At 41.4% G+C, this 23,347-nt stretch overlaps 2 protein-coding genes across 9 annotated transcripts in view; one reads left to right on the forward strand and one right to left on the reverse strand.

Annotated features, from left to right (window-relative positions):
* Window positions 1-68: 68 nt before the first annotated feature.
* On the reverse strand, window positions 69-10,743 carry MTX3 (metaxin 3). Of its 8 annotated transcripts, none has more exons than XM_085567245.1 (9): window positions 10,616-10,733; window positions 9,397-9,466; window positions 7,842-7,918; window positions 6,231-6,323; window positions 4,999-5,181; window positions 4,785-4,861; window positions 3,786-3,943; window positions 3,304-3,392; window positions 69-1,934 (listed from the first exon to the last, which is right to left on the reverse strand). In XM_085567245.1, the coding sequence occupies exons 1-9, from the start codon at window positions 10,640-10,642 to the stop codon at window positions 1,824-1,826; spliced, it is 885 nt and encodes a 294-aa protein (XP_085423371.1). In that variant the 5' UTR covers window positions 10,643-10,733; the 3' UTR covers window positions 69-1,823. The 8 variants fall into 8 exon arrangements, with proteins under 8 accessions (XP_085423371.1, XP_021386800.2, XP_031363192.2 ...); XM_021531125.3 differs by lacking the exon at window positions 10,616-10,733 and adding an exon at window positions 10,296-10,402; XM_031507332.3 differs by lacking the exon at window positions 10,616-10,733 and adding an exon at window positions 10,296-10,402 and having other exon boundaries at window positions 69-1,960.
* A 5,972-nt stretch (window positions 10,744-16,715) lies between these two features.
* The window catches only part of THBS4 (thrombospondin 4), a 39,121-nt gene continuing 32,489 nt past the window's right edge, over window positions 16,716-23,347 (forward strand). The window contains exons 1-2 of the mRNA XM_021531126.3: window positions 16,716-16,874; window positions 20,796-20,999. Coding sequence (XP_021386801.1) covers window positions 16,790-16,874; window positions 20,796-20,999 — 289 coding nt within the window. The 5' untranslated portion in view covers window positions 16,716-16,789. The remainder of the gene's footprint in view (window positions 16,875-20,795; window positions 21,000-23,347) is intronic.

A 23,347-nucleotide genomic window follows, 5' to 3' on the forward strand; every position in this document is an offset into this window, starting at 1 on the left:
TTTCTACAAGGAAATCATAAAAATACTCAAAAAAGTCAATGCAGATACCACAAAAAACTCTACCAAAATTCCCCTAAAAATCCAGAATTTTAATCTTGGAATAACAACGCTTTTTACAAAGACATTTTATAGGTTGAGTGTATGCATTCACAAAAGCAACAAACTAAGGCATATTCTCCATAGCCGTGTTTGTAAAAGAAAAGCTCTGGAAAGCCATGTGACTTGATCTCATGTAAATCTTGTTAAGGTACAGGCAGTATAAATTTTAAATATTTAAATTACTTTTGCATGTAATGGATTATCAGTTTATACAGTTATGAATATGAGCTAAATTAGTTTCAAATCACTGCAATAAATACTCTAGTAAGAGCATGAAACTTAAACAGTATTTTAAAGTGCTCATTAGAAACCCAACATTTCAATTAAGAAATGTTAAAGATATTACATTCCTTACATATCAAGTCCAAAGGTACAATATGTACACAATCTACCATCTTGTCTTTACAAACAGGAAGTCATTTATCTGTGTACAAACATGACTAGTAGCCAAAGTGAAGCTGAAAGACTATTTTGATTTGGCCAGAAAAACAAAAAAAACATCCCTTCCCCTGAACAGTTATCCCACACATACTGCTATCAGACTTCTATATCCCAAGCACTGCCCTTTGGCCAATCTTCTTGTCTAATTCTCTTTTACACCTACTCATGAAGCATCTGCCAGTACTTTGCCAGTAAAAAATTACAGCATCTCTCTTGCAACAGAATTGCTTGGGTCTCTAGGAACTGGCAAGGCTTCTGTTAAAGACAAAATGTAACTGAAGAATTATGCCCTGCAATATACCACAGTTTGCAAAAAGAAAAGAGATCTTGACTAGCCCACCATATAACAAAAATTTTGACAGTTTTTAGTTAATTTTTGAACTAACTGTAGTGCTTACTTAAAAAAAAATGAAACTAATTAAGAGGCATTTGTGACACCTTTAAAAGCCTACGTCAGCTTTCTTATAAAACCCTAACATGTCCCTTTCAATCCATAAATGCAGTATATTTGCTAGATAAGTCTTGTCCTGACAGCAACTAATCAAACGTCTTCATCCACTACAAGTTTTCTGTGATTTTGACTTAACAGTTTTGCAGCATGTGGTATTACTCTGTGCACAGGTTAAGCCTGTTTCACAAAGGACTAATACGAGGTACTGTGAAATGTTAGCATTGTGCATCATTTTAATCCCCATAGCGCACATGCTTTTCAGTAATCCCCTTCGAAGTACAACATGACAAATTTTTGAAGATACAAACAATCATAAAACACAAATCCCAAGTTCATTAAAGCACAATATAAATATTTACGTTTCTGTCATTGATTTCATGTCTCAGCTACCATGAATGGCAACATTTTGTCTTTTCAGACTTTGCAACTGGACTTTGTCCTTTTCAGACAAAGAGTATACCCACTCATATACAGTAATATGACAGTACAGTAAAATCAAAACCCAAAAAATAAAATAACAGTGAACATTCCATAAGCAGATTCTTAAATTTAGGTAAACATTTCTGCTAGGCTAAAGGCAAAAATATGCTGTACAAAATCATGTTAACATCTCAGTAATAGGTTTTGTTTAGCTTAGCTTCAGCATAGTGTGTGGCCAGCTTGATCTATACAATTTCTTGAAAGAAGAGGAAGATAAAAGATTGTAAAGCTCTAGTTCTGCTCTACTTGTACCCATTAGCAGATTCTTTCCTCGCAAAACATTCATATGAAAAAAATCAACTGTGGCACTCAGCTGAGTTACAAAACACACATTTATGGACAACAGGAGATGTCAAGGTGATAAACGACTCATTGGACTGCTTTCTTCTCCTCCTGCAGCAAGTTTGAGCGTTGTGAGCTTACGAGGGGGATGCTGAGGACTCTTACGAAGGCTGTCATCCATCTGCAGAGAAACAATGAGAGCTGGATCTGGCAACAGCAGAATATAGATTATACGATTAGTCTTATTTGTCAGGGCTGCCATCAATAATACTGGCTTGGTTGGCGTATGTTTACTGTCAGGACCAGAAACAACTGGTGCTCTGGTTTCTTTCCACTCCCAAATATATGTTTGTATTAGAGCTGCTAATCATTCCCTTACACATGATGCATCAAACCCAGGGCACCTGGAAGTGCTTCTGCTCAAGTTATTTGGTCAAGATTACTGAAGGAAGCAACACAATTCCAAGAGGTCAAATATTGCACAATATCCAAATGCTGTGAGAAGGCAGATCAAGAGTGAAACTGCTAACAATGGATGCTTCTGTATATTCAGCAGCATGCAAGAATAAATATTTTGAAATCAAACATGTTCTGGAGATGCTGAATGAATTTGTATTAGGTACACATTTCAGAAAGTACATAATAAAGCACTTGTGATAAGACCTTTTCAAAGACAGGTTAAAATTAACCTGAATATAAACAATTTACATTTTCATAGGAAATCCTGTTAATGCCCTTTATGTAATGTGGTCTGAAAAGGTTTAGTTGGTACAGAACAAAAGCACAGGGGAGATCTGCAGAGGCTGTCTTGTCTATTCCATTTCTCCAAGGCAGGATCAGATTTTCCTCAGCCATCCCTGACAAATGGCTATGTAACCCATCGTTTAAAACTTCCACTGCCACACTTCAATGCCAGAAAGAGCACCAATACCTAATGCTACAAAAGCTGATCATAATTAATGATCTATTTCACACACTGATCTTTTTCAGGAAGAAATGCCTTCTACCCTTTCAGTTAGAGAGTTCTATCTGCATGAAAAGGCTAATTCTTCACATGCAATTTTCAATTAAGTTGTATAGCTTTTGATAGGTGCTGAGTAACAGCCTTAAAAACAGAGAATATAAGGAAAACAGCTAGATGCAGAACAAGCAGGAGAAGTGACTGACGCATAATCACTACAGCATGCAGCTGCAATCAAGGAAAGCTGGTGATCAGTCTTAATTTGCAGGACCATCTCTGAGTTTTGACTAATACATTTTCCTCCTTCTTAGCTGCATGTACACTTGCAGAAAGATACCACTCCTCTGTTGGTGCACACACCTGCAAGACAATGCTCTTTTGGTTGTATTAAAAATAGTTTCTTAGTGCAAGGCTTCATTAATTCTTCCTTCCAAATGATGTAATATTCTTCCTGCCCCTCTACACACTCACTAGAAAAGAAGTAATTAGAATAAAGTCCAGTGTACAGTTGCAATTGCCATGCAAGGATATCTGTGAACAAGTAACCACAACAAATCAGTAAAATTAAAGATACTGAAGCAAAAGTAACCTTTTCAATCAAGTTGGATTCCTTATTTACAAGCTGTGTGAGTTTCTGCAGATTAGCATCTGCTGTATCCTGTCCAGCTGGAGAATGGCCTGGAGAGTGAAGGCAGAAAGATGAAGAGTGAAAAAGTATTTACAGAAGCTTTTAAATTCTTAAAAAATAAACTCACATTGGAGGCAGTTCATGCAGTATTTTTACGCAAAGAAGAATTTAAGTGAAAAAGCCATTCCATGTGAGAAAATAAAGAGTACTAAGCATAAGCCATAAGATTTTGCCAGTGCTTGACAGACTCTAAAACTGAGTATTAACACTTGCTTTTAATTTTAAATTCTTTCTGCCTAACTTTAGAAGTTTCTTCATTTCCCCATAGAAAGTCTAGCATAAACTACATGAAATCTAATCTGCTTTGGTTCACAAATAGAATCCTGGAATACTAATCCCAACATGGGTACAAATGGTGACAAAAAGAAGAAAACACAACTTACTTGAGACAGTTAACCTAAAGTAGCGAGTTAAAATATCATCACAAAATCGGCACAGATTGGGAAGCTGTTTCAAATGCTCTTGCAAATGTACCCTCGGGAAGCACACTTTATAAATTGGTGCTAGGAAACCAAACACAAAGGCATCCAAGGTGGTAGGCCTAAAAAGAGTGACACAGAAAAATACTGAAGTGACTCGAGATAAGCCTTTTACGACTTCTACAACCTAGTTTTCCATGCATGTCAAATACTACTCAGGACAGAATATAGTCAGCCCTTCTTCATTCCACTTTTTCCTATGAACTATGAACCTGGTTAATACTTTGTACCAACTATCTACTCCTTTCAGCATCTCTTAACTAGAGTCATGCTGATAAATTGAAACAGTAATGTCAGCATCACAACACAGTCATGCTATCCCACACATTGATAAACGCCCCTCTAGAACACCCTTCTGGCACCACAAAAGTTGTGCTGGCACCAGGGGACCAGGATCCTCCCTCATGGAGTGATCCAACTTCAACAGCTAAAGAAGAGATCATGCTTTTCAGGACCTGTTGGCTCTATGTTGCTGGCCCTATCTGCTTCCTGCTCTGCACACATACCACAGTAATAGTGTTCCTGGACCTACGCCCTCCTCCCATGAGGGCAGTAGTAGCACCTCAGCCTAAAGCATTTTTTCTTACATACAAAGCCATGAGGTGACATTCAGTGGCTAGAAAAATGTTCTCCAGTGCACCTCACATTTTCTTAGCTCTCTCTGTGGAACAAAGCAGGATAAGAGAGACACCACACTGACTCAGTCTGACAATCTCATTTGCGCCCTGTTTGCTCTTTTAGATTTATTTGAAAAGCAAAGTGTGAGAAATCAAACTACTGGGAAGCACTTTTAGCATTCTGGCAGGTTAAAAAGAAAAGAGGAAGTTCAAATGTTCATAGAGTGGTGTGGTACCTTTTTTGTTAGTCATTTATCAAAATAATTTTTTAGAAAATCACACTCACATATCTCCAAAGAAAAATTGAGATGTTCCCAATCTCTTCGACAGGAGATTTAGGCACTCCTTGGCATCCCTGTATATCTGATGAGACACAAGAGCCCTAGGTGTAGCCAGGCTGGTATGCACAGCACCATTCATCGTTTGACAGTGTGCTAAACTGTTTAAGTTCTTGTCTTTGACAGAACCAGCTTACAAATTCCTTACTGTGCAACCCATACCTGTGCTTCCACTTCAGTGAGACTGTAGAGTGGAGGGCCCCCCTTGGTCAGCAAGATCCTGTTCAGCGCTTCCCTGGACATCTTTCCAGGCAGATACAAACTCAGTGGGAACGCAAACCTTGAGGCAAACCATGGTTTTGTCACACTGCAGTAATTTTCAGCCTCAATCCAGAAAGTGTGCAGCTGTATCAACATGAGGAAAAATGTAACTGAAATTTGAATGACATGAGCAGACATCTCATGACACTCGATATGCAAGACCTTCTCAGAAAAGCAGAAGAACCAGGAATTACTGTAATTTAAGGCTATCAAACTCTGTAGTGGAATATACTAATCTTCTGAGCATAGGAGTACATAAGTAAGGAAAGTTATCTTCCAAATAAAGAACAGCACCAAAGATATTACAGAGATTTATGTGCATCTGCATAAAATTATGTACACACTGTGTGTACAGATACATACACACACCAAGTATATCAAAAATATATTGCAAAGGAGTTGCAGACATACAGCAACAGATTTGAACTTCCTGGAATTTTGTTTTGAAATTTTATATAAATCTTAAAATACAAGATACTTCTAAGTGATGAATTTGAAACCAAGGTCAGCTGAAAAGGTAAGCTCATGATAACTCTGACCATCTGGTCAGAGTATTTTTTGCTGTACGAACTGAAGCCAAAGTCATTCAAGAGACTCAGTATCTGTGGGTCTTATAGCTCTAATGTAATTACACTTAAATAGTGAGGGCAAATGGCCATGTCTTTAGACATTGTATTTAGATATTGTATGTAGAACTGAAAAATTAAACAAGTTACAGACATTTATTAAAAATTTTAACTCAGCAGCTCAAAAGACTTTCAGCTATATATCTCACATCAGACACATCTCAATCAAAAGTTTTTCAGGAAATCAAATGAACCAAAAAATGGCCACAATAAGGTGTTTTCAGGATACTGTTTCCCGAAGACCAAGAGAAAGAAAAATCCCTAAGTAAGTGTCCTTTAAAATGTCTTTCATAAATCTACTAAGTCAAATTACTGACATTCCACAAACACACACTTTTTTCCTTTTCAGAAGTTGCTAGGCAGTAATTCCAAAAAACAGACTAACAAAACAACTATGTTTTATCCAGGGCTGTGGCTGACAGTCTTTAATGTCTCTCACATTGGGCACTTCTTACAGTATTAAATTCAAAGTATTCGGACCATTACAAAGTATTTATTAATAATTACCAGAGCAGGAAGCAATTTCTCTTCAAGTAGTGCAATATATGCCAGTGTATCAGCTCCTTGTTTTGCAGACAAATCATAATCAGCATTGTATTTCTATAAATTAAAAAAAAATAGACTTACAATGAACTTTCAAAAAACATTATCAATGGAAAGTTACTTATAACTTAACAGCTATCAAGGCAGTAAATATCTAAACAATTTTTGGAACAGAAAGCATGCATTCACTAGATTTTTCCTTCTTCAGGCCAACTCTGCCAAACCTTGTTACATCTCACTTTTACACCTTCCTATTCCTACAGCTTTGGGACCTCCTATTTCCAAAATAATTCTTGTGTCTCCTTTCTATTGGTTTCCAAGCAAATGTCCAGCTATACAGAGGCAATTTTTCAATATTCAGAGATGTAGCAAACCTCTGGTAAATCTCCGTTGTTATTTTTCAAGAAGCATCTGATACTTCAGCAGGTGTAAGCATAAAAAAACCCCCATGCATTCCCATATTTTGCTTTTAATGAACATTCTCGAAGTTAAGAAATTGGATGGTAACAATGTAAGGGAACAAATTTACAGCAAAATTAATGCAGTTACTAACTGAACTTTTAATTCTAACAGTGGATTCTTCTAAGATACATTACAAAGATTGAAAAATTATTGGGGGGAGTCAGTAGATTTGCTTCATTAATTTATAAACAAAGGACCAGTGCTGACACTTGAACATCTGAAAAGCAAACATACAATTGTTATACTTTAACATAAACAGGACTTTCCCCCCAACACTATGGAGCCTTTGGTATTCCCAGGAATACCAAATTCAATCCAAATTAATCTGAAATTTAAGAATTTCAAAATAACTGTCTAAAATTCCATCTCAAATGCAGTTTTCGATTCTGTTTTTCTCCCCATGAAGATTTGAAGTTTCACTAACATGGCATTCATCAGATCATCTGACAAGAGAGGAATTGCCTTTCTAATGTAAAAGTAGAACAGTGGACTAGAGAACCATCTTGGGAATAAAAAGATGATGCCATGGTTTATTAGCTATCCTTATACTTTGTGGAAAGAAGAAATTGTAGTTTTATCCTTTGTGTACAAAACACTAAGAATCCTACAAAAGGCAAGCAAGAGGTTGTAAAATGGTGTGCATCAAGAAACACCTGCAGACCTTTTTATTTTACAAGTTATAGAAAAAATACATAGATTAAAAACAATGCTGTATGTATTATCTTTCAAAAAAAGAGCACTGGGAAATGACCCATTTAAACTGTTAATCTAAACTATGATATCCTAGGTCTGCAAAGTCATAATGACATTAAAAGTGTTACAATTACAAGCAGGATGATCAGTAAGAAACTGCTCAATTAGGAACAGTTTGTTTTCTTTTTCAATTTTTTTTTTTTCATGCTTATTTTTACATCTTTCACAGAACTAATGATCAAACTTTTGAAGAGCAATTTCTTGTCCACCATTTTGTAATTCTCATACCTGTATGAGAAAAACAAAAGCATTGGTTCTGAACTAAACTCCAGGTTTTTGGAAGCCTGTAGCAGTGCACAAAAGAGACATGCAAGAGTCACTGCAAGTCAAGGAAAACAAATCCTTTTCAAAGAGACCTACCTGCTTTCTTAAAAAGTTTAGTATTTTTGCTGGCTGAGAAATAACAACATCTTCTGATACCAGGACTGGTAGATCTCCTAGAAGGCATAAATAATACAGTCAATTTGTATGGATGATTTCTAACTTGAAAGCAATCAGTCACTGTATGTACATTTCTCAATAGCATGCTCTCATTTTTCTAACATGTAAACATAAACGTAAAATTTAGCATGAGAGTTCCACCAAGGTTACAAATACTTCACTAATAAAAAACATAAAAAAGGGCAACATCAAATCAGGTTAAAGCCAATGTTTTTTACTAGGTATCCAATACTTTGAAAACAAGGCTACTTATCTGGATTTCAGATGTTCATCTTAAGACAGAAATTCCAGCTCTGTCCAACTGCCCTCTCAATTCATCCACCTCTCAGCCTCTTTTCAATTTTTCCTCTGTCCTTGCCCTCCAAATCCATTTTAACTATCCTTTTTTCTCTAGCCTTGCTACAAACAATGCCCAAGCTACCACTGCATAACCATGAATTACTAAAAGAACTAAGTACTTCCCCTCTACCAGAAGTTGGGTGGACAGCCTTTAGTCATAAGATTGCAGGATCAAAGCCTACAGAGTGCAAAGTCTCTGCAACAGGGGCTACCTTACAGCACATTCACAACAGATCTGCCAGAATGAGCCCAACAGGACAGTGCTAAATACTATTAAATTATCAATTATCACCAATAATTACTATTTAAACTGCTTTCTTAAATGATTCTATATACTTTCCTTATGAGGACAGCCACCAAATTTCTACAAGTCCACCCAGCTAGTTCTTGGTATTTTCCCCTAACAGAACACAAGACATTGAAAAGGAAGAAGCAAAGGCTCAACTTCTGCAACTTCTACTTCTCAACTTCAGTACAGTACTGCCTGATCTGATAATGTGGTTAAGTATAAATGACAGAGAATTTTAACCCTGCAGTCACTTTACCTCTCTTAAATACACCAAGACAGTAACTGCTGAGCAAGCAAATAAACAATTAATATAAGCATCCTAAACAAAGAAATCCTCTCTGACAGCTTACCTTCACCTTTTCTCAGGCAAACCCTCTAATTCAGCACAATACCAAACATCCCAGCTAGCGTAAGCTGTACTTGCTGAGGCTCACATTGCACTTCCAACTGTACCAACTCATTAAGCTACAGGTAATTAAAGAGCTCCTCCATACACATGTCTAGTTACTACCTTCATAAATATGCAAAGTGCAAAAAGCTTGCAAATTTGCTTTCACTACACCATCAACTCAGACTGCCTGAATGAAACAGTTATGTACTTGGCATTACTGCTTTGTTAACTGTCTGTTGCCTCACCCACACACATTTTAATAAACTGTCTTCTGGAGCACTTTACTTATGACTTCCATTATTTCACTCTTATAAATTCATCACACTTGATCCTGTTAAGTCATTTAATTGGGGCAGACTGCACTCATGAACATAAACCCAAAGCAAGCACAGAAACTGGAAACTGCATTTATAACACAGCTGTGGTTAGAGTAATAGAGCCTGCAAAGATGGTACCTTTCAGAGTTCTCCAGGAGTTATTTACAGAATTCACTGTCACGGGAGCACCAGAAAATTTGGCGTAAGCCTGCAATAAAGATCGAAGGGCAGGGAAGAAAACCTGTCACAATGTGTACGAAAAGCTTAAAACACAGCTTTAGAAGTTGTGTTAAACCTTCGTGCACTGAGGACCAACCACCAGCAGGTGCGCGACGGATTTGGGGGTTTGGCTGCGGCTTCACTGCCCTAAGGAGACTCCAGGGAATGCTGGGCAGAGGCCCCGCAGCCCCGGGAAGGGCTCGGTGTCCCGGGAAGGGCTCGGTGTCCCGGGAAGGGCTCGGTGCCTCTGCAGGGCTCGGGGGCTCTGGGAGGGGATCGGGGGCTCTGGGAGGGGATCGATGCCCCGGGAAGGGCTCGGTGTCCGGGAAGGGCTCGGTGCCTCTGCAGGGCTCGGGGGCTCTGGGAGGGGATCGATGCCCCGGGAAGGGCTCGGTGTCCGGGAAGGGCTCGGTGTCCGGGAAGGGCTCGGTGTCCCGGGAAGGGATCGATGCCCCGGGAAGGGCTCGGTGTCCGGGAAGGGCTCGGCACCCCGGGAAGGGCTCGGTGTCCGGGAAGGGCTCGGTGTCTGGGAAGGGATCGATGCCCCGGGAAGGGCTCGGTGTCCCGGGAAGGGCTCGGTGTCCGGGAAGGGCTCGGTGTCCCGGGAAGGGCTCGGTGTCCGGGAAGGGCGGCAGCGTCGCGCGCGTCTCTCGGTGGAGCGAGCCAGGCGCGCACCCGGGCCCAACCTCCTGCTTCCCACCCCCGGCCTCTCTCCCAAGGCAAGGAGAGCCCCGCGGATCTCCGTGCGAGCGGCAGGCAGGCCCCGGGGCGCCGGCGCTCCCTCCCTCCCGGGCCGGGCGGTGTGTGCCGCCCGTTACCATGACGGTGAGAGACTCCGGGTGCAGGGACGGCAGCCCCCAGCCTCCGTCCCAGCAGCTCAGCTCCATGGGAGCCGCCATCTTCTCCGCCGCGCCGGCCGGGCAGCGCGGCGCCGCTGCCCCGCACGGCGGCGCTCGCGAGGCAGCGGCGGGCCCCGGGAGCCGCCGCGCTCCGCTGCGGAGCGCCGAGTCCACTGGGTCGGGTGAGCCCGCTGGGATCATCGCGACCAGCCTGTGGCCGAACACCGCGTATATCCCGACTTTCCTTGGACACCTCTAGGGATGGTGACCCCACCACCCCCATTCCCGTGTCTAATCACCCTTTCTGTCAGGAAGTTCTTCCTCATGTCCAGGAGCCCAAAGCTCCCTTGACACAGCTTATGTCCTCATACTACCCACATCCCTTCCGGCTACAGCCTCCTTTAAGTAATTGTACAAAACAGGAATGACTTCCCCGAGGCGCCTCCTTTTCACCAGGCTGAACACAGTTCTCTCAGCCCCTCCCCACAGGAGTTGTGCTCCAGAGCCTTTCACAGGTCTGTTGCCCTTCTCTGGACTTGTTCCAGTACCTCAATGTCCTTTTTGAACTGAGAACTGTGTCCTCTTGTCCTGTCACCGCTTGCCTGGGAGAAAGGCCAGCCCCTGCCTGGGAAGGAAGTCCTTTCAGGTTGTATCCAGGTGGGGGTCAGCCTCTTGGGAAGGGGCATCGTACCTGTGATCCTGTGGGGAAATGCTGCAGCCGTAGTCCTCTTGAAATGCTTTTGGTACTGTCTGGTTGAACCTTCACCCTCCTGCACACAGTTACGACTTTTCATAGGAGCAAAAACCAAAAAAATATTGTGGTTCTCAATCAACTGTGATGAGCAGCCATCAGTAGTTTGGCACTAAAACCAAGGAGATTTGACCATTTGTTACCAGTTTTGACCAGGTTATAATAATAACCATTCAGTGTGGTTTTAACGGCAAACCTTTAGAGGCATCAAGTTGTCAGCTGTTTATTCCAGAGCTTGTGCAGACGTGCCAGAGGACATCTAAATGCTAAGTCAAGTTTCCGTCCTTCCTACGAAAGGAAAAAATACCACATACTGACTAAAAAAACTCCCTGCACTGACCACCCTTATTCAGGTCTTCTGTGGATAAGAAGGAGAGTAAGCTTCATTTTTCCTTTCACTTTCCCAGATCCACAATTTCAGATTCACATGAAATTTGTGGAAGAAAGTGTCACGATAAAAATTTATGCCACAGATCTGAGATCATTCTGCTCTGTTTTATGTGGAAGATGGGATAAGAAATACATACCCACTTTTTTCTTTAAAAAAACATACCACTGGCAATGTTAACAGAACCAATATTTTTTTTAATTGCTGTTTTTACATTTTTCCTTCTAAAGACTTATTTAAGATACATATTCTAAGGGTATTTTTTTATGTCTTTTCCTTCCTACAGGCACTAGCTAACTTCTCAGTCTGTCCAGGTACTTTGCTTTGGTCCTTTCACCATGTGAACTGAGATGCAAAGCTCTGAAAGGGAATTGTGGATGCCAGCAGCTGTGATCCCAAAGATCTGTTTCTATAAGGAGTATATTACGAAGGGCTCAATACTTAACACCAACCCTGTTTAGTATCTTTGTTGATTTTCATGACCTGGACAAGGGGATGGAGTGACCCTCAGGCAGTGTGCAGGTGACACCAAGCTGGGTGGGAGTGTTGATCTGCTGGAGGGCAGGAAGGCTCTGCAGAGGATCTGGGCAGGCTGGATCATGGCCTGAGGCCAATGGTGTGAGGTTCAACAAGGCCCAGAGCTGGGGTGCTGCCCTTGGGTCACAGCAACCCCAGGCAGCTCCACAGGCTGGGGCAGAGGGGCTGGAAAGGCCCTGGGGGTGCTGGTGACAGTGGCTGGACATGAGCCAGCAGTGCCCAGGTGGCCAAGAAGGCCAATGGCATCCTGGCCTGGATCAGCAATGGTGTGGCCAGCAGGACCAGGGCAGGGATTGTCCCCCTGCACTGGGCACTGGTGAGCCACACCTCGAGTGCTGTGTTTAGGCTAGTGCTAGTTTTAGGCTCTTCCCTACAGAAAGGTCATTCTGGTGCTGGAGTGAGTCCAGAGAAGGGCAAACAACTGATGAAGGATCTGGAGGACAAGTCCAGGGAGGAGTGGCCAAGGGAGCAGGGGGTGTTTAGGCTGGAGAAAAGGAGCCTCAGGGGGGACCTTATCACTCTACAAGTACTTGAAAGGACTATAGATGGCTGGGGTTCAGTTTTTTCTCCCAGGTAAGAAATGTTAGAACAAGAGAAAATGGCTTCAAGTTGCACTAGGGAAGGTTTGTATTAGACATTATGAAAAGTTTCTTCACTGAAAGGGTTGTCAAGCATTGGAACAAGATGCCCAGTAAAGTGGTTTCACCGTTCCTGGAAATGTTGAGGACATGTTTTAGTGGTGGATATGGTGGTAGTGCTGGGTTGATGGTTAAACTTGATGAACTTAGAGGTCTTATTTAAGAAAAACCTAATCATTCTATGAGCTTTTCTGTCATATGTCTTTTCTTGAGGCAGGCTGCAAGAAGGGTTAGGAGGTAAACAGGGAAATAAGCTATGCATAGCCTTCAGCCCCAGTTTGTCTCTGTGTTATTGTAGTGTCTGGAGCAAAGATAAAAAAAGAGGCAATCTGTACCTTCCCTCCCCCATGTCAGGAACCTTTTCCTCTTGGTTGCCTACATGGAATTCCTATCAGTGTAAATGAAAAGTAAATAAGTGCATTGAAGATGGATATATGACTTGACTTGAAAAAGTGGAGCTTCAATTTGTGTTTTAGAAGAGCAAAAATTCTTTTGAAACCCGTCTTTGAAATTTGAAACCCTTGAAACCAACAGATTTTTTTAAATGAAGCAGGATCAAAACCAGGAGTGTTGACATATATATGAAAGGATGTGTTTTAGAACTGATACTTCACTTGCCTTAAGATTTCTACATCTTAATTGCCCGTGAATCCTGATTTTTAATCATCCATATAATTCCATGAAAACAGTGAGTCTCCGGATGCATATTAGGAACAAAACCTGTAAGGTGAATTAAGCAGCAGGGTTCTTTTCTATTTCCCTTACCCCATTATTTAGAATTTGAACAAGTTACAGACACTTCTGTAAAGCAAAATCTGTAATGTTTGCAGCTTCTCTGTATTCTGTATACTTAAAAGCTTATCAAATTATATAATCAGGTCAAACATTATAGTGATTGAGGTTTTCTTGCAGATTGTATATAAAAATTACAGTCACATACTTACGACTTCCTTACCAAATGTGATTGGCATTATGAAAGTTTCTTGGAAACACAATTGATTAATCATGTTTTTATTCTTACTTCTTATTTAACCTCCAGTAATTTAAGCTGGAGTTTGTACTTCAGAGAATACACATGAGTGAAAAGGCAATTGCTAGTATTCTACAGTTTTTTATTGAAAATGTTGATTAAAAAGTCAAATAGTCCCTTCCAGACAGCAGATAAACTTTCTACTTTGTGAAATCCCTTAAAGAAGGTTGTACTTGAGCACAAAATCCCCTTTAATCTGTACCATATTCCAACATAAAACTCAGAATATAAATGAAAACTGAAAAAATTAGAGTGACCTTTAAACTGTACCATCTAAACATGGACTTAAGCTTCTGTGTATATACATTATGAACCAGTTTCCTTCTGTCATACTGGATTGTGCCTCATGGGCTGTTTGCTAAACATTGCTTCCATGTGTTTTCTTTGTGAGTAAGCACAAAGAATAAGCAGATACAGAGCAAGAACAGAAGATGGTCCTCACAAATCTAACACTAAGGAAGATACAGTACTACAGACAAAATCCTCCTCAGGGGAGGGCTGGTCAGCACCAGTGCAAGAGACTCTTCTGTATTTAAATCAGAAGTAAGAAATGTTAAGTTATAATTACTTAAATATTTCTGTCAGATAAGGAAACCTTTCAAGAAAACATTTCATATGCTTTGATAATCTCAAATTCAATAAACTCAAAGTACATAATAAATGGCTGCAAATTATTGATGGTGTTCCCCTTAGATGAAAGCAAACCCTTACTATCCTTTTCTCTCTCTCTCTCTTTTTTTTTTTTTTTTTTTTTTTTTTTTTTTTTGTCCTGAACTGTGATGATTTTGCAGACCTTCAGAGTGTTCTTCTATCATGAACTTAAGTATATGTTTGCAAAAAATGCTCTTTGTTGAGTCAAGGCTTTTCCGTAATAAACACTGGACATCATCAGTACTGCTCTAGATCCATGTATTAGCCTTGCAGCATCTGTACTGTGCTTTAGGTTGGGGACAAATTCTGAACTAACATTTCTTTTTAAGGAGCTTATGACACCCAAAGTTCCTCCTTGCATCTTCTTGCCTCTTGCTTACCCCTTTTAGCCTCCCTTTTTTCCCTGCTCCACAGCACTCCGCACCTGATGATCTGTTTTTCTCACTCCCCTGTGCAGCTCTTGGCCATTTCATTGATGCTATGGTGTCATCCTGTCACTTCCACTGCAGGGACAAGATGTGGGAGTGAAGCTGAGATGATGCTTCTTGTCTGGAGATGTATACAGAAGAGCAGTAGGGTGAGGAGGAATAGCACCATGCTGTGACACAGGGGATATGGCAGAGCACCCTGCTGTCTGACAATGGGCAGAGGCAGAAACGGGCAACTTATGGAGTGGGTCGACACTGCTAACAAGAATAAGCTAAGAAGTGAGGGTGCGTTGTAGGGGATGTGCCATGTGGGGAGGGCAATTAGAGGTCATGTGAAGGTATCTGAAACTCACACTGGGGCTGTGTTGGAGAGCAGCCCACAGCCATGCTCTGTTGGTGTAGAGCTGCTCGGGCAGCCCCTTTGCAGTGCTTGCAGCCCCTGTCCTGCAGCGTGCTGTGTAATGAGCCCCCCCAAGGGCTGTTCTCTGTGTTGCTCCTTAGATGTGTGCACCAAGCCTGATGAGACTGAACATTAATCAACACTATTTTGCTCACTTTAACATAAACTTTCTGTTCTATTGTTGCCCTACTTTTTATGATGTAAATAATATCAGACAGCTCCAACTTTTCCAACTGAGTATGGATAGCAAGCTGTGATGGGGCCAAGCAGGACTTCCTGGATTTCTGATGTGACAGGTTCATCAGCAGAGCTGATACATACAGAGATGTACAGCACAAAGAGAGCTGTGCAGCAGGATAGGAAGCTCATGATGTGTTTGGGTTTCTCACTTGCTCCCTTTCTCCTGTACTTTCTTAACATCAGCAGTGCAGAGGCTAGAATTTTCTGAAGTAGAGGACAAACAATGGGATAATGATATCCTAAGGGAACACACAGTGCTGAGAACTGTTGTAGTTGAAAGAATTTTTTTTTAATTGACTTTGGCTAAGTTATTGAGACTGGGAGCTTGATAAGACAAACAGCCTTTTTCCATAGTATCCATCTGGTTAGTTTGAGCACTCCCAATGGTTCTGAGCTCTTTAAATGAAACAATGGGACAGATGATACATTCCTCAGTCTGCCAGTCAGAGTCTTCTAGAATCCCAGTTTGCCCCAGTCTGCAATCTGCATGACCCCTTTTAGTGACAATCTTCAGTTAGGAAGAGTGGAATACTTAAATTCCTACCAAGACCAAGTCAACATACCAGAGCATCCCCATTTGTTTTGACTTTAGATATGCATGAGAGAGAACCTAATATATACTAAACCTTAACAGCTGACACTAAAGACCTGACCGCAGGGCAGGCAGAGAAACTTGTGAGGGGGCTTTGCAAAGATGACAGCTGTATTGTTGTCAGAAGACACAAAGAAATACACGGTCACCACTTGCTAACCATAGAAAGGGAAGCAAGAGAGGTTTTAAAGTAAAATCGTGGCAACCTCAAAGTTAAGCATTCTGCAGTCAACAGGACTGGGTGAACAAGGCCACGTTATCTTCATGCTTCTCATGTTCTTATGCATCCCTCACCAGGCTAGTGGTTCTCTGAAGGGCTGCTTGCAACAGCTTGCAACTTGCTGTCCCTCCTGAACATGTAGAACTGTTACTCGGCTTTTAAAGCACACCCAATTCACGTTTGGGGCCATCTTCTTGTGGCTGGGAGTAAGCATAGTGGCTTATTAACCACTGAACTCCATGATCTTAAAGGTCTTTCCTAGCTAATTCTGTGATAGTATGAATTAAACACATTTCAATTTCCAGGGCTCCTCAAAGGGCAAGCTCCAGACAGGTCCCCACAGGTGCTGATTTTGAGGGTCATCGCCAGGATCTCCGACTCTATCCGAGCCACCTCCAGCGGCGCCAGCTCCCGGCTCCGTTTCCGACGGCTCGCTCGCTCTGGTCCCCCCAGCGCTCGGCCGTCCCCCTCCGCGGCCCCCGCCCGCCTCCGGGGGCAGCCCCGGCCAATGGCCCGGCCCCGGGGCCGCCCCGTTAAACGGCGGGCGCGCTGTGCAGCGGCGGCCGTGCCTCGCCGCCCTGCCCGGCCCGCGGCCGCCATGGGGTGCGGCCGCGCCGCGCTGCTGCTGCTGCCGCTCGCCCTGCAGCTGTGCCCGGGCCGCGCCGCCGCGCTCGGCCCCCGAGGTAAGCGCCCCTCTGCCCTCTTCCATTGACAAGGCTCCGGGCTTGCGGCGTCCCGACCTCTGCCCTGCCTGCCAGCGGAAGGGAGCACTCTGCAGGTGCTGCGGCAGCCGCAGCCGCGGCGGGCAGCAGGAGCCGCCGCTGCCCAAGGGGCGCAGAGCGGAGCCGCCCGGACTAGTGGATGGGACCGGAGGAGATGGCGGTATCAGCCGCTCCCCTGCAGCCTGCCAGAAGTGCTTTTGTAGGTGTGCTGGTGGGTGCGTGGAGCATCTGAATAGCCCTTTTCCAGCTGCAAGTTCTTCCGTGAGATGTGAATTTCTTACCCGTGAAAACTCTTTGGGAAAACTTTACTACATAGTAGAGTCCATAGGAAAACTCGTACTTTTAAACCTAGCATTGCTGTAGCAATATTATGCACGTAGGAGCTGCTGTATTTTAGAGCTTGAGTTAAGTGGGTGGTATTGCTCTGCGGTAGCAGCTTGTGACTGGAACCAGCTCGGCTGCCGAGTGCAGCAGTTAGTGGAACTTCGTGCTGCTCCAAGAGCCTTAAAGCTGCTTGTGGTTTTCGCTACATTTTTAACCCACTCTACTGCCTTACAGAATGATTTTTGACGCGTCAATCGGTTATTACTTAAGCACATCTAAAATACAGGCAATCACAACAATATAGCTGCATTTCCAGAAGCTTTTGTTGAAGACCTTTAGGGTGGGAAGATATTTTAGAGATTTGTTGTAAAGACAAGTTGCATATTACCAGTTTGAAAAAAGCTATTTTCTAACTTGTTGGGGGCAGTGGCCAATGAAAAACTCCACTCTCAACGAGGGATGCTTTCAGCTTCTTGGGGTGAGTGGGAAATTGTTGTGGCAGGGGTTAGGATTTCTCTCCAAGTGTCTAAGCCATTAATAATTGCTTTGAAAAGTGCTGAACAGTGGTGGAGCAGTGTTTACATGTACAGCTATTAGGTGTGACCAGAAAACATCCTTGGAAGGTCTTAAAAAGCTGGTGTGATATAGCATCAGAGTTAGAGGAAGGAAGGGGTGTTTCAAGTTCCATGCTATCCTGTGTCAGTAATTTCACTCCTCCATGACTCCTCATCCTAGCACTTTCTGTCATATCTTCTAGCTCTCATTTGAAAAGCTAGCTTTGATGGGTTTGGGCAGATTTCCAGTGTGGCTTGCCACTGTCTCACCATGTAGCTTGTCCCTTGTTAGCATTTGTCTAGGACGGTAAGCAGCTCTATTTTAAAAACCACAGAAGGAAGGTGCAGGAGAGAATTCCTGGTCTGTCTCACAAGCAGTCTCAGTTTAGTGCGTATGCACACTCGTGCTTGAAGGCATGAAGGCATGCCGAAGTTTTCGGTCCATTGCATGGATTAGAACCAGCTGCTTGTGCTTTTCAGCTTTGGCAGTCCTATTCTGTACATTTGCTTTCAAGTTTGCCTTTCCATGGAAAGAAACAAAGAGAAAAGGTCCTTTAAAAAATGAGATGTGAAATCTTTGTGATCTTTTTATTCCCTGTTTCTCCCAAACAAATAATTGTCTCCATAATGGCCAAGAGCTGTCTTTCACTGCCTACCCTGCAAAGGATGTAAAATGAATTTTCACAGCCCACTCATTCTTCTGCTAGCTGTATTTGCTAGCATGTGTGTAAGTTCTGCTTAAAGATGGATCTGATCATGTAGTGCATCCACATGCTACTCAGTGAAGATATCCCAGAAAAGAATTTGATAACATGGTGCTGAAGGATCTGGCTCAGGCACTGTGCTTTGTGGAACACAACTGCCAAACCAGTTTGAGTATTAATTTAAATATGCAAATAACAAAAATTACAATAAATGTTTTCTATAACATTAGACCAATGTTTCACAGTGTTTAGTGTTCTAGTGTTTAGTAATCTAGCATAGATTAATGAGTATCACAGCCAATAGACCTAGAACTGAACAAAATATATAGCTATATTTCACACTCTCAAAGTCTTTGGTATTGTATTGCATTGCTCCAGCTGAGAAAACATAGCTGTACTTTATGAATGGCTATTCCTTGTAAAATGCTGTTGTACAGAGTAGCGAGTTGCATTTCAGTCTCTTACGTGGGCAGTTGCTCTGCTCTCTCTGCACTGTGTTGAGGTACCTGGCTTTTTGCTTCTGCTTTCCATGTCACTGGTTTCAGTGGGGGTGGAGGTTATCCTGGGATACTGTAAATCTGAACTGAATGAAAGAGACCAGGTCCACCTTAGATATATATTTCTTAGTTGTTTGACAACGGTATTTCTCGTGCATTCAAATCATTTGTAGTGTGTCCTGAAAATTCTCTATAGAGTCATGAGATCTTTAGACCCTGTGCAAGTGTAGACTTCAGAGATTATTTCAATTCATGAAATTAATGGAAAAACGTCTCCGTTTTTTCTTTTTTGGAAATAACATTAGTGTCTAAATGAATAGATGCTTCAGAATGAGTGATGGGAGCAGCATCTGTATCTGCAGCACTCCTGTATAAGGGAACAGGGTTTCCCACATATCTGTGGGAAGGTCTGTGTGTGCCCATGTGGTTGTTCTTTGAGTTTCTTCAGTCTTTTCCTGTGTGTAGCATATGAAAACACTGAAATGGTAGGATGACCCCATCACCTTAGAGACAACAGCAGCTTTGGGGTTGTGCTGTGTAGGCAAGGCTCATCTGCAAAGGTCCACTGCTGTTTTTTCAGCCTAGGAAATTAAACTTATTAGTACAACCACGGAATTGAATCAAGCTAAGGCACAATGTGCTGTCATGTGCCTTTGCCATCTGCCTGGTGTTACGGTCCTTCTATGCTGACAGCTCTGTAGTATTGTTCTGGTGTGGGAGAAGAGTGCCCACCTCATGGTAGGTCTATGGAGTGACAGTGGTATACAATGGCTCAGGGTGCTCTAATATTTAAACAATACTTGTGCAAAATCATTTATCAAACTTTACTGCCAGGGTGTAATATATATACTGCTTTAATTGCAGCAGGCTGGCATAGGAGATAATCAAAAAACCTAATGAAAGCATGTATTGAGTTCGGAGATGTGGATTTGAGGAAAACCACAGTTTGTTGTTTCAGTGCCATGAAGGACATGGCTGACTTACATATGTGCAAAATCATAGACTCTTTGCTGATGCATTGTGGAAAATCTAAAATAAAAATTTGAAAGAGCTTTCACTATGCCTTCAGGGTTTGTGGGTTTTGTTTTGTTTTGTCTGGCCTGTATTTCTTTGTTTTCTGTGCCAGAAGGGAAAGATGAGTCTTATTTATATAATATATATCCTGAAAAGTCAATGAATTGAGAAGGCTGTGAACATGATATTACTTACCTGGCTTTTTGGCATTTTAATTGGTGCCCTGCAAATGCAATCAAAGGATAAGCACCCTGGAAATCTGTCTGAAAATTTTAATGCTGAATTCTTATCTAATTGATGTATGAACACAAACATCTGAATTTATGAAAGCATAAAAAGGATTAAAAGCTTTCTGTTGAGATGAATCCTCAGAAGAGAAGCACTTTTGAGAGCTACCTAAAAATATTTGAGTACCTCAGTTTGAAGATTAGGTATTTCTATGTGAGTAACTTATCAACAATTCATTTGAAAAAAAAAATTGCTAAAATAGTATCAGTTGCAACAAATTATAAATATTTTTATAGAATCATAGAATAGTTTTAACTGGCAGGCAACATCTAGACCAAACTCCTTGCATCTATGGGGACATGTTTCACTAGACCAGATTTCTTATGATATCCCTTCCAATGCCAGGGATTTGAACTTCGTTATATTTACAGATAATCATCATATTGATTTTTTTATATAGGAAGAGTCTACAATCACCAGTATGTGGCTTCAAATCTCATTCTTCCTTGGTCATTGTTATATTTAATTTTCTGTTTAAATTTGCTTTTTTTTTCTCCCCAGTTTTTGATCTTCTTCCTTATTCCAACAAGCGAGTAGTACTGAACTTCTTGCAACAAGCATTTGGGGATCCTATGCTGAATGAAGTGTACTTGCTCTCAACATTCAAATTACAGCCAAAGAGCACAGCCACTGTTTTTGGCCTATATTCATCAGCTGACAACAGCAAGTATTTTGAATTTACGGTAATGGGACGGATGAGTAAAGGTGAGTTGCTTGGAATGTATATGGTAGAACTGGTGTTGGTTCCATAGTCACTGGTGTGTGACAGATGAATGCTGACAGCTGTGTGATTAACCTTTGTGCTTGAGTCATTTCATTCCTGTTGCATACTGTCACTTTTCACATCCCCTCTCACTCCTTCATCTCTTTCCTTCATCTCCTTGATGCCGGTCTCTCCTGGCCAGGGGAAGCTGACCTGACAATCAGCTGATACCTGCTCTGAGCAATGCTGAGAAAGGAGGAAAAAACAATGGAGAATGGAGCAAGGAGTCAATTTGGTTTGGTCTTCTTTTTTTTTTTTTCCCTTTTTCCCCTAGGGACAATCACTGGTTGTTATTACTCAGGAATGTGAGGGACACACGAACATGCTGCCTCATGCATATGAAAGGCAGGTTCTTGTTCCAATGACCCTGGAGGTTAGATGTGACTATGCAAGACAAATATTCCTGGCACTTACAAGATCTGTTGGGTGAAATAAAGTGTTTGTTCTTTATTTACTGGACTTAGTTAAACAGGAGTCAGAGTAGGAACTGCATCAGTTTTAGAAATAATTATAGTTTAATTGATCTGTAAACCAAATCTAGGATGTACTACAATTTTAAGGTTCATTGATTTATTGTTGTTGATTTATTTATTGATTTATCATTGATTGTTGATTTATGTACATTATTGTTGCTGCATTGACTTCACTGCTGTAGTAATTTGGTACTGAGTAATAATTGAATCAAATATACTGTGAAATTCTACTGAGAAATTTCAGTTTCTATATAGGGAAATTTTTCAATATGCTGCAAAAGAAGAAAATAATATCTTTTTTGTTAAACATCATTGGGGAATGAGTTAGAAAAAACATTGGTAGTTTTGTCAGGTTTGCCAAAATCCTTCTGAGGTAAGGGAATAAGAGCTATGTATGTGTAAGGGTAATAGCTTTATCAAGTGCCATACATTTCCTAACACTGACTTACTTAATTGCTAAATAAATGATAAATTACATATACTTCCTCTCTCATATATGCATAATTATGTGTTCAAATATTGTATATATATATATAGGAACACATATATATACACATAAATGTGTCTATATACATACAAGTTTGAACATATTGAACTGATTTTCAAAAATGTCTTCATGTCTGATGGTTACTGGCAGTCTCTTAAGCCTGTTAGAGTGTTTCTGGTGGAAGATCACATGGTTTTGGTTTTGTCCTCAGTAGTTCGGTGTTTGAGGAGCATCTGTGTGACAGGGCAAATGCAGTAATGGCCTATGTATAGGCAGAATGAAGCAACTTGTCCTGTTGCTGACAGTGTTGAGTGGATGGGGGACATCTGTAACCTGTCTGATGTCAAGGATTGACCATCAGATTGCCGTAAAGGATTGGCCAAAGAGAGGGAGGTTTTTTGCAGCAAGACTGTGCATTGGATCTCTTTGCCTCCTTACTACTTTAGAGCACCTTGTTTAAGGCATATGACAGTGAAAAGTGGTAGGCAGTGTTTTCATGCGTGATTTCTCTGGAAATGTTAGCGAAATCCCATATGGCTGCTTCATACAGTAAGTTAAACTGCATCCACAGGATTGTCATGTAGCTGCAAGTATGGAGTGTGTGAGCTGGGTATGATCTTCTAAAGACTGAGCATCATCGCTGAAGTGGTTAACCAATGTTGCATCTCAGCAAAAGGGAGGGTCTTTATATCTGTGATATTTCTCTGCATGGTATTTCTAGTTATGCGCCCAAATCTAATTTAGGGAGCTCAAAGCAGGCCTTAGTTATACTTTTAAATGCCACATTTAAGAGTTTTGTTCACAATAGTTGCTTCATATTCTGGCTTTATTGGGGTATAACTGGTAGTTTATAACACCTAAACGTTTATAAAAGCACAGGTCTGAATTACTGCCTTAACAGCTAGACTTATGGTTGACAATTGTGCCTTTCAGAGACGGATAGCATCCATGGATTTCTTTTTAATTATGGATTTAATTATGGATTTCTTTTTAAATTATTCTCTTATAGAGTGCACAGTAAGTGCATAGAAGTGTTTCAGTTTAAAAATTTTGTGACGCACCTCCTATTTTAGTTGAAAATTTGTTTGTTAAGCAGTTTATGTTACATCTTATGAATATCTGTAAAATATTCAAGCAGCAAACATACTGCAGGGGCTTGTATGAGTTAAATCTTAGAGGTGGAGGCTGTGATCCAAGAAAATCTCTCTTCAAAAGCCTACTCTAGTTTACCAGATGAATATTTGGCTTTGGCTGAGGAAAGAATACTTGATCTTCCTTCCAAGTCTGATTGCTCCTTGTCCTGAAACTATTCTGGCAGGGTCTGTTCTGG

The sequence above is a fragment of the Lonchura striata genome, chromosome Z, assembly GCF_050655825.1.
Source record: "Lonchura striata isolate lonStrDom1 chromosome Z, ASM5065582v1, whole genome shotgun sequence".
Taxonomy (NCBI): domain Eukaryota; kingdom Metazoa; phylum Chordata; class Aves; order Passeriformes; family Estrildidae; genus Lonchura; species Lonchura striata.

Excerpts from the sequence above, each read along its gene's own strand:
- MTX3 (XM_085567242.1), bottom strand. The coding sequence starts at position 10,376 with ATGGCGGCTCCCATGGAGCTGAGCTGCTGGGACGGAGGCTGGGGGCTG. Across the intron at positions 7,919-9,396 it reads CTCCTGGAGAACTCTGAAAG|GAGATCTACCAGTCCTGGTA; the intron begins GTACCATCTTTG and ends TATGCCTTCTAG. Across the intron at positions 4,862-4,998 it reads TCACTGAAGTGGAAGCACAG|ATATACAGGGATGCCAAGGA; the intron begins GTATGGGTTGCA and ends GTGTCTCATCAG.